We start from the raw sequence: 11,328 nt of genomic DNA, 5'->3' as shown, positions 1-11,328 counted from the left end.
GTCCCTTTTTTCTTCACCACTAGGATGGACATGGAACAGCACAGAGGGCTGTTAGGGGCTTATTAGAAAGGAATCTTCTATATCTAGTGCCTTTTGTAATTCATAAGATATATAATTGTAATTAAATATAACTTTTATAAAAAAAATTAATCTTCATATGAACGAAGATATATTTCTAAAACAAATGATGACTCTTGATAGATAACAAATTACATCATATATAGTAAATAACACCCATAAATGACGTAAACCAGACAGATAAGCAACAGCATTATCAACTGAATAAAAAAAAACACAAAACATATACACAACCTATTAGCCTTTATTAATCCATAATGTTATGGTAGTTCATATTTATAAAAGATCACGAGTTGACTAATCAAACTCTATCTAACAATAAAAAATAATAGTATTTATTAATCTATAATGTGAGAATATAAAAACTATCATATAAAATACATAGCTTCTTTGGTGGTGCAGCACTGGACGGTGGCGGTCACATATTGGCAGCACTTGTCAATAGCGGGAGTAAATGAGGCTTCTTATCTCTATTTGGAATGTTCTCATAAATCTGTGGCCTAAAAACCTCGTCCACATTCCTAAATAAAAAAAAATTATTATTATTTATGAAACGAAAAGCAAATAGAGAGAGAATCAAAAAGTAGAAAAGTCAAGGAGGCATTTACAACTAACAAGGTAATGGCACACTCATGGGAAAGGGAGGAGGGGTATTACTATTTTTCACCCATCCCAAAATTTTGAATCAATAAAATTAAAATAAACACTACAAGTTCTGCAGAATACAAAACCATAACAAAAGTGGTTTTCAATATATAAGGGGTAGACACAACAAAGATGAATGGGTGATGACTGCACCCCCCCCCCCCCCCATTGACACCCCTGGACCATAATTGCTTTTGTAGCTGACAAGAGAAACCACAAAATCACAACGGCGATAGTGAGTCAAAACAGATAATTATGTCATATCAATAGAAATACTATTGACAATAAAATCGGCAACAGGCTATATTCTATGAATTTTGATGATCAAAAACCTGTCGGACAATAGGCATAAAAAAGAAGAAAAAGTAGCGTATACTATTTTTTGAGGACAAGATGCACCTATACTATCTTGCCCCTACTCAAAACACAAAAATTTAAGTCCCCCCTCCCAATAGAATCCTGATAGTTTCAACACGACCCCCCCCCCCCTACTCTCGCCGTAAGATAAAACAGATATTAAACAGAAATCCTAATAGCGTGATAAGAAAAAAAAAATCAAACTGAATACATTTGAAACAACTATGTTTAAAGACATGTACTTTTTTTTAACCTGAGATAAAATAAATGTTTAAAAAGAAACAAAAGACTAAAAACATCTAAGGGGCGTGCTGCTCAAACGATTAGGCAGAGGGAGGGACCTAGTTCTCATTATCTACGGAACTCTCATCGCTCACCAATATTAATTATAAGCTTAAAGTCTTACAGACTTACAAAAATAAATTTTACAGTGGCAAACTTGTATGCCACAGCTATTTTTCTTTCTACCTAGAACTACACTATTCAAGAAAAAAGAGACACAACACAGAATAAGGCTGAACTCACCAACTGTATACTAAAGATTTCTTATCTGAAATATGATAATATGGAAAAGCAAAAAAAAAGAGAATGACAGAGGAGGGAGGGAAAGAGAAAGAAGCAGTGAGACAGAGGGAAGGAGAGAGAAGGAAGGAGAGATAGAGAAAGAGAGAGCGGAAGAATGAGAGGGAAGAAGATGGAGAGAAGAAAGAACTGACAGAGAATCAACTGAGATCGTACTTAGCTAAATGAACTTCGGAAGTACATTTGGTTGGTCCCTTATCATCAAGTTTTCCAGACTGCATTGCGGGCAATACAGGAGTGGATGCAGCCAACTGGGGCGATACTGTCAATGGTGAAAGCCCGACGGCTTCGCTTGAATACCGAATATTGGTGTAGTCACGGCCAACCAATGCACTCTTCTATCAATGAAACAAGTGGTGTTAAATAGTCCACAAAAATGATTTAAAAATACATTATGGCGAATTCAGTAACAACCTTCACTCTATTTCTGCTACTTTAAAGAGCAGCACTTCGGAAAAAAACACACGGTTTTTTTAGCGAAAATGTAGGTTAGTAACTGAAAATGATTTCAATAGCAAGAGAATACTATATTAAAGCGAAATTTTTTATTTGAAATTTTATTATCGTGGTCCTTGAGCGTATAATTCCATATGGGGGAAAATGCCAAGTTATTGGGAGGAACAAAAATTAATTTTCTTTTTGACTAATTTGCTAGCCTGAAAGTTATTTATTTTCCACTCTCTTGTAAAATTTAAGTTGTTTACAACATATGCTGTACTCGTTCGTATTACAAAATCTATAGTCATTTAAATGATTGCATTTGGCTGTATCTTATTATCCTCAAATGTGAATAATTTACCGAATATTGGTGTATTCACGGCCAACCAATGCACTCTTCTATCAATGAGACAAGTGGTGTTAAATAGTCCACAAAAATGATTTAAAAATATATTATGGTGAATTTAGTAACAGCCTCCGCTCTATTTCTGCTACTATAACGAACAATACTTTGAAAAAAAAAAACATAGCGTTTTTTGTCACTTGTATAACTGGTAATGGACAAGAGGCACAGTCATAATCACTATCAATGAAACAAGTACTACATTACACTGCAATCAGTGACTAACTTTTCATTAACAACCTCCATTTAATTTCTGGTACTTAAACGAGCAGTACTTAAAAAAAAGTTTTTTTTTGTTCTGGTATGACCAATAAATATCACCATGCTCTTACAGTTCAACAATATTAAACTTAAACTTAACAAAAAGTGAAGCTTCCAAAATAGGGAGGGCTAAGGCCACTAGTTAGAGAAATATTTAGTGAAGAGTGGGGTATATTAGTGTACGACATGTGGAAAAAAAAATTTCAGTTGGCACACTTTTGAACTAGCTTTCTAAAGATGTACAACTATTTACTTGAATAACTGAGTTTCCACTTTTTTTTTACATTTTTTTTAGTTCCGCCGTGTCTACTCCTTTCTACAAAAGAGTCACGCACATGAAAAAAAAAAAATTAACGTAATGATAATCTACCATTTTTGAACAAGGCCTTTGGGGAGAAGACGTAAATGATCGGATTTAAGCCAAGTTTTGTTTTATGACAAAATTCATAACGCCAGCCAGTTAGGATCTGACACCACTGCTGACGTCTGCTGTATAATAACCCCATTTTATGCCCCCATTAGACGTGAAACTTCTTCCCACTATTGCTGTGATTCACAGCACAAGAAATTAGATTTTTTTATCTGTAGCCAAAAAAATATGTTGAGTTATTCAGAGCTGTTAAACTGAATACACTTGAACAGTCAAAGTATTAACTGTAAAAAATAATTCAAAGTAGTCAATATTCAAAGGCATACACTTTTTTTTATTCTGAGATAAAAGAAAATGTTTGAAAATAAATAAACTATTTAAAACATCAAAAGAATGTGCTGCTCAAAAGAGCCACCTTGATACCTATACCTACGGATGATTCAAAAGAAATTTTTATAGTGGCTAGATTGTATGCCATAACTTTTTTACTTAGAACTAACCTAAAACATCAGGGACTAAAACCGAAACCTCTTGGTGCAACTTCTTTCCACCCATCGCAGCAGCAAGCCACCGAAGGCTAACACATCGGCGGTATCCCCCTTCACAACCCAAATCTGTTCAAACTTCACGCAAGAAGTTCGAGTTTTCTTCAGAAGCTTTTCTAATAACCTCTTCTGTCGTATTTAGTGATGTCCTGTTTTTCCTCTGGTTCAATGTGGATGGTTGAGAAGTACAGTTTTAATCTGTGATATAAGAATATAAAAAAATTATTTTTTTTTTTACAAATTGTACAAAAATTTACAAAAAATAAATCTACAAAATTTAATAGATTTAAATTAATTTATATAAATTACAAAAAGATAACTTCCAAAACGAACAAATTTATAAAAAAAAAAAAAATTATCCATCATCCTTCATCCGTAAATAATCACATAACAATTCTTACACTAATAGCCCTAGAGAGCAGATGGAACCAAATTCTTCGTACAGCTTATTGTGCGAAATATCCCCTGCAAAGGGATAAATCCCCTGCAAAACATGTTCCACAATCTCTCAAGGTCCCCACTTTCAGGGTCATAACTGACCACTGCAATTTAGCCTGGCATCCAGTACCCCAGCCTTAGTTCACAGACTAATCCTCCTAATTTAACATACTTTTTTCAGGTTCAAAAACGGAACACGCTACCCCTTGGCTATTCCACTTTTAACCTCTTTAACACACCTTCTCTCCTCACTAACGATGCTACTAATGCTCAGTTGTATCTGCACACTTTTTTTTTTAACAGTTCCATGCAAAACCCTAGAATTTATTGTCATCAAAAACCGCTGGTTATTCATTAAAAAAGCTAGCCTATCATTTACACATTAACGCTATTCAAACCCTTAAAAAGACCTCCCAACTCGGTCATTAAGGGCAAACACTTTCTATCCCTCAGCTTTCAAAAAAATAATAGATACAGCGTTGTATTACTCTTTCGACTTGCATTCTTCACACAGAAGTCTTTATATAATTCCCGATCTTTTATCCTGGCCCGGTCTCCTGTTGATCCAGCCTTTAGGAGTGAAGGCGTTTTCCCCTTAGCTTTCGAAGAAAGAACAAATATAACTTTCTTTTACCCTTTCAGCTTAAATTCTTTGCCTAGAAGTCTCTATGGACTTCCCGGCCCTTCGACCCGACCCAGCCTCCTACCGATCCGGCCTTTAAGAGTGAAAGCTTTTACATCTTAGCTTTCAAAGAAAGAATAGATACAACTCTAACTTACTCTTTCGGCTTGCATTCTTTGCATAGAGGTCTCCATATAATGTTGGACAGCCATATAGACAAACTTGTACTGAGCTTCTGTTTGGACCATTCCTGATCTTTGAGAACGTACTGTTTGAATTGTTCTCTGAATATCAATCTCACAATTAGTCCCTAAAATATCAAGATTAGTATTAGCGATAATCTATAAGGTTTACGTCCAGAGCAGTTCAGACTGGCAAAGGAAAGGTATCATCTTCATGGTCTTAGATGTCACTACTACAAACAAAAAGTATAATCAAATTCAACTGAACATTCCTCTATCAAATTATCCTGTCTCTTGGCAATTATTAAATAAAAAAACAAGTTTTTCCAACTGAAAGTAAGGAGCAACATTAAAACTTAAAACTAACATAAATTAATTTGTATGAGGGGGGGGGGGGTCCCCACCTCAAAACCTCGCTCTTTATGTTAAAGTATGACTTTTCGTTCCAATTATATAAGAATGATTCCCGAGCCACAAATAGAATAATTAGAATATTAATTAATTATAATAAAAAACTTTTATTAGTTCTAGTTTAATTGGAATAACAAACTTTTTTAAAGTTCTGAAGAGCGAGGTATTGTGGAGGGGGCAACCCCCTTCATATACGTAATAATTTCTGTTCGTTTTAAGTTTTAATGCTACTCCTTACTTTCAGTTGAAAAACTTTGTTTTTTAATTTAATTTCTGATCGTTTTCTAAATTATGTCGGGAAATTCAGCTCCCTCTCCATGAAAAATTCCCTTTCCCTACGATAAGTTCCTCCATGGCATGATCCTCCAACATACCCCCCCCCCCTCCTGCCAATACTATATACTATATGTAAAGAAAAGGTGAAGTTCACAGCTTGCAAACCTTTCCCCGGGACTGTGGGGGGTCATGTCATCCTCTAAGACATACTTATTAGATCTTTAGACTATGCTGAAGAAAATGGCTACCTTAAACTTTTGATCAGGTGACTTTGGGAAAAAATGGGTATGGGAGGGGGGTTAGCTATCCTCCGATATTTTTTGTCACTTAAAAAGGGCACTAGAATGGGAGTTGGAAAAGTAAATTTAATAATTTCAGTAATAATTAATTAATTAGAAATAATTTTAGTGATAATTCCTGGCTGAGCAAATCAAATAATTGTCCAAGGTTAAACATTCGTTCTTGTTTTACCTGTGGGAATAACAATTAGGCATTTAATTCCCTGAATGAAAAAGAAAAATGGGGAGCCTAAGGATATTATAAAAATCTTGATATTTTTTTCCCTGGGCTAGGGAGGGTATTCAATACAATTAATTTTTTAGTTTAAAAAGAAGAATAAAACTTGAATCGTAAACAGGGATATCACTATTGGTAACAGATTCAGACACATAAAAAAACGGGTGAAAAATGAACAAAAAATAAGCTAAAAACATCGAGCACCAAACAGCTTTAGAAAACAATACTTTCCTTTGAAGAAGCAGTTATCTTTTGGAACGAACAGATAGGTAATGTTTGAGTTTTTACAGACCAAAATCGTTGTCAAATATAAATAATTAATTTCGTTGATTTATTTTCGCGGTTCGACGTGGCAGCACTGACGAAAATGTGGGTCTGCCCTAAAAACTTCATAAATTTGAAACAACTAAAAGAGAAGGACGAGAAAACCACGGTTTTCTGATATTAATAAACATAAGATGCGTAAACGGGGCAATGTTTTATTTATTTTAATTTCCTTGAAACAGTAATACAATCTCCAGTAAATACTGTTAGTCTTCTGTCCAATTTATTTACTCTGGTTTGAGCCGAACATTGATTATGTATAGACCTTTTCCAAAAACTGCGAATTGTTTTGTGTATAGTTCATTGCGGCTATTGACAAATATGGATTCCAAGAGTTAGGAATGTTAGGAATTTTTAGGAATTTTAGGAATTTTTATGGACTGGGGATTTTTCAAAATATGAGTACAAAGTCAGCAACACTGTACAATAAAAGATACAATTTGCAAGCTAAGTTTTAAAAGATGTATCACATACTTCTTATTCAACTTAAAAAAGACAGAAAAAAAATTTCAAGTTCGTCAAAATTCCTGTAAATTTGTTTTCAAAATAACATTTTACTATTAGATTTTTTGTAAAAATAGTTATCATTTCTAAATAAACTATAAATGCCAATTTTTTCTAATTAGACAATTTTTAAAAAAGCATTTTAAACTTTTTGTTGCTATGGACCGAAGTTCCCTCTTTACTAGGTTGCAGTTATCGCTGCAGCTTTAATATTAAAAGAAAAATTTCACAGTTCTCTATTCGACTTCAGAAGAAAACTGAGTAGAAAAAAAGACGTCTAACAATCTATGGAACACAAGGCCGTATCCAGGGGGGTGGGGCAAGGGGGTTTGAACCCCGCCCCCCTCAAAAAATGTTTGTCCGGCCCGTAAAAACGTAACGAAAACGAATATAAACCAATTTTTTATGCGTTTTGAAGCTTTTTTGTAAAATCCCTACCCAAAAAAATATTTTGTACCCCCCCCCCCCCCCCGAAAAAATGGATATGCCCCTGATGATACATGTTTCTACAAATAAGATCCATCTTCAGATAATACAGACCATGCTTCTTAATTTGAGTCAGTATCATGTCAATAACAATGAATGTTCCAGTTCTTCCAATTCCAGCAGAACAGTGAACTATGATCGGTCCAGCACCTTCGATTGCTTCTTGGCGGCTATTAACATCATGAAGAAAATTTAAAACACACCCAGGGTCTGCAGGAACACCATGATCTGGCCATGCCTGTAGGAGATAATAAAAAACAGTTTTATTAAACAAGGTGCTAATAATCTCTCAACCAAATTTATGAATTAAGAAAAACATTGGGGGCAAACTTTGGAGAATATAGAGTATTCTAGTTGTGTCTTCTAATCATTTTTATGTGATTAATTTCAGTACATATATATTTAATTAGCACATGCGTTAAAAATGATACCGATGAGAATTAAAATAATGAATCTTTGGAACCACTTGAACTATAAACCGTGATAAGACCAAGAGAACAGCTCGAACGAACGAATTAAATTCACAACGGATGAAAATCAACAACCTTGACTATCAAATGAGACAAGACCCCAAAAAAAAACCCAAAATTTTTAAGTGTTATAAATGATAATTCGTTGGAAAAAAAGGAGTTTTTGTCCCACTACCTGAACAATTAACAACTCTACAATCTGGACCGCCATGTAAAACTAGACCAATACAGGCAACTAAAGCAAAGGGCATTGGCAAATTGTCCGAAGCAATGAAAATCCAAGAATGAAGAAGAAAGAAAAATGGGGGTTGAAGATAAGCGACAGCGGAGTCAAAAGCCGCGTTTTCAGGCTCAGCGGGTTCGAACACGGGATGTTCTCGTCTAGTTTCGTCCAGTTTCTAGTTTTTCGTCTAGTTTCAGCGGGTTCAAAGTTTCAACCCCGTGTTTGATGCACTAGATGCACTGATGCACCCCGCTTGATGCACTAGACGAGGACAACCCGTGTTCGGAGACGGGTTGTTCACGGCTCAGCGGGTTCGAACACGGGTTGTTCTCGTCTAGTGCATCAAGCGTTGTGCATCAGTGCATCAAACACGGTGTTTACTGACAGTCATTTTTAGGGAGGGGGATTACAAATTAAAATGTTTTTTGCTTTAATTTTATAAATTTTAAAGAGAGAAATCTACTTTTTCTCTGTGTATAAGTATGTCCCTAGAAGCACCTATGATTATCTAGATCCCCCCCCCCCCCCGGAAACGTTTGTCTGACTTATAAAAACGTAACAAACAAGGATAAAAACAAATTTTTTATGCATTTTTTAAAATTTTTTGTAAACCCCCACCCCCTCCCCAGAAAAAAGTACTGGATACAACCGTGATATATATATATATATATATATATATATATATATATATATATATATATATATATATATATATATATATATATATATATATATATATATATATATATATATATATATATATATATATATATATATATATATATATATATATATATATATATATATGCAAAAATGTGAAGCAAACGTGAATTATCGCATATAAAAATATAGTAACAGGTAGATAGCAAAATTCCTGAGACCCAAGGAGATGGGAAACGCTCCCCTTTCACCGTGTACATAACTGCATAAGAGTATAATATATACTTATAGTTATATATAATAATTATTTATCCAAGAAATTGTTATACGATCTTTGGCGTTTTTTGCCCGTATAGAACGAAATTTTCCAATTTTTTTCTACATGGATCTTTTTTTGGAAGTAGCAAAACTGTTCAAATAGGCTTTTAAGCGAGGGCCATACCAGTGGGCCAGAAAAGAGACCTCCAACGACCCCCTACTTCATCTTTTTTCACATTTTCAAATTTAGCCCCCTCCTAGGCGAAATAAATTTAAGAAGGACAAACATGCTTAAGCTCTGCTAAAAGTCTATAAAACCGAATATTTAAAAGGTAATTTACGACGAAATAGAGTAAACAAACCTGAAAATGGTAGTGATAGACCTTTCTTTCTTCACCGGAATCGGCTTTAGTCACAATAAATTCTCTGAGGGCATAGTCAGCGGTGGTTGTTTCACTACTAAACTTGATTGTTATTTTGCCGCATTCTTTTGTTTCTCCTTCCTTGGGCCAGTACACTGCACATTTTGACTAAGTATAAAAAATGAAATCATATTTGGAAAAATTAAAAAAGACAGAAAAAAAAAACACATAGTATGAACAATACAGCATACATTTGTAAATGCATGCTATCACAAGTACCGGAAGCCACCTTAGTTTAATAGTGACAAAACAAACAGAACTAAAGCTAAATCAACTAAAACTTGTGTTCATCTTGGATATTGGCCTTTTCGAGACAATTTAGTGCCAAATAGTGAGTGAGTGAATTTTTGCTTAGCCTCAAATGATTGGCCAAATAGAAAAATCTTTGGCAATTTGACATAGTTTACACGTATAACACCACCAGGCCACTTAAATCTTTCTTTCACAACAGACTTAGAAATTAGGATCAAATCACACTTTCCATATAGCTTATTATTAGATAGACAGTCAGTCAAACGAGTATCTAAGACTATCCTTAGGCAATTTCACTGGGATACATCTAACAAATCTTCCTCGGCTGTTCCAAGTACACAAGTTTCAGAGCCATACTTGGCCACTGTTTACAGAGGCTTTTGCCCTGTAACCTAATGGCTTGGCCATAATTGGCCACTGTGGCTTTTAATATTCTCCTCATAGTTCGCAGACTTGTCATCCTATTCTTCCAATCGTTTTTCAACTGTAAACTTAACACCCTGCACCTCAACTATTCTACTTTCTATATCTTTAATACAATCAACATCTTTACTAATAATAGTAGCCAGGTGTGTGAAGTTATTCACTTGATCGATTTTTTTTTTAATTACTTAGCATCACGTCTTCAGCCTCATTTACTCCTTGTCTAAGCTAGTCAGTCTTCTTAACATTCATTTTCAAACTTATTCCTTTACCCTGAACTCTCAATACCTCTTAAAGTTCAAAAATCACAGTGTGGTAAAAACAATGTGTGCGTGGTTACCAGGTAACCACACATACTCTTTTTCACCCTTCTTATAAATGGGCTTAATTAAAGTTTAAATCCAAGAAATATTGGCAAACGCCCAAAGAAGTATTTACACGCGGACAAAGAAGCCCCTAATTTTCCACAATGTCCCTGAAAGAAAATTGGGTTTTCCGGTTTTCCAAAATTTCCCCATAAAAAAAAAATAACAATGTGTGTTTTACGTTAGGATTCATCTGTTTGCGAGCTTTAATTTTTTGGGACTTACTTAGATGTGGGTCCTTCCAAGCCTAGATGCGCACAAACCAGCAATGGCAGATTTTCAATTCAGTCAATCTTTTGCCTGGAACCATAGCCCATTCAGGGTAGTTTTATGACTTGTTGCCTCTTTCTCCGGGGATCAACTTAGTTGCGATGTCTCCCCTACCTTCGAAGACCGGGAGGGGTCCAACACCATACATCCTGTGGGAGGCGTCCTTCATTTATGCAGATTATTTCTTCCAGTATCTCCATCTCCTCAGTCCGATCTCGTTGGTCACCAGTGGCTGTTCAGTATCTGTTCTTACCTAGACACCCGTCACTCTATCGGCCCAGTGGATCGCATAGAGTCTGCGTAGGCAATTGTTTTCGAAGCTGAGCAATCGTTTCTTTGCATTCTTTGAAAGGCTCAATGGCTCGCATTCATACATAAGTACAGAGAGTACGTTACTCTTAAATAGTCGGAGTTTCTGGATTTTTAAACGTTACTTAGCTAAAAAATGCTGCATCTCCATACCCTACGCACAGCATGACTTAGCATGACTCTGTCACAGTTCCCATCTTGAATCACTCTTCTACCAACATATTTGAATTCTCTGACC

At 35.1% G+C, this 11,328-nt stretch overlaps 1 protein-coding gene across 1 annotated transcript in view; it reads right to left on the bottom strand.

Annotated features, from left to right (window-relative positions):
• Positions 1-469: 469 nt before the first annotated feature.
• The window catches only part of LOC148949164 (tyrosine-protein phosphatase non-receptor type 11-like), a 58,386-nt gene continuing 47,527 nt past the window's right edge, over positions 470-11,328 (bottom strand). The window contains exons 9-13 of the mRNA XM_089093215.1: positions 9,412-9,579; positions 7,493-7,676; positions 4,898-5,049; positions 1,819-2,000; positions 470-599 (exon numbers count right to left, since the gene is read on the bottom strand). Coding sequence (XP_088949341.1) covers positions 497-599; positions 1,819-2,000; positions 4,898-5,049; positions 7,493-7,676; positions 9,412-9,579 — 789 coding nt within the window. The 3' untranslated portion in view covers positions 470-496. The remainder of the gene's footprint in view (positions 600-1,818; positions 2,001-4,897; positions 5,050-7,492; positions 7,677-9,411; positions 9,580-11,328) is intronic.

Source organism: Artemia sp. Qi Xiang Cuo, chromosome 8, assembly GCF_049724085.1.
Source record: "Artemia sp. Qi Xiang Cuo chromosome 8, ASM4972408v1, whole genome shotgun sequence".
In the NCBI taxonomy this organism is placed as follows: domain Eukaryota; kingdom Metazoa; phylum Arthropoda; class Branchiopoda; order Anostraca; family Artemiidae; genus Artemia; species Artemia sp. Qi Xiang Cuo.
The sequence above is the reverse complement of the archived record's forward strand: the minus strand, read 5'-3'. Positions and strand labels throughout refer to the sequence as shown.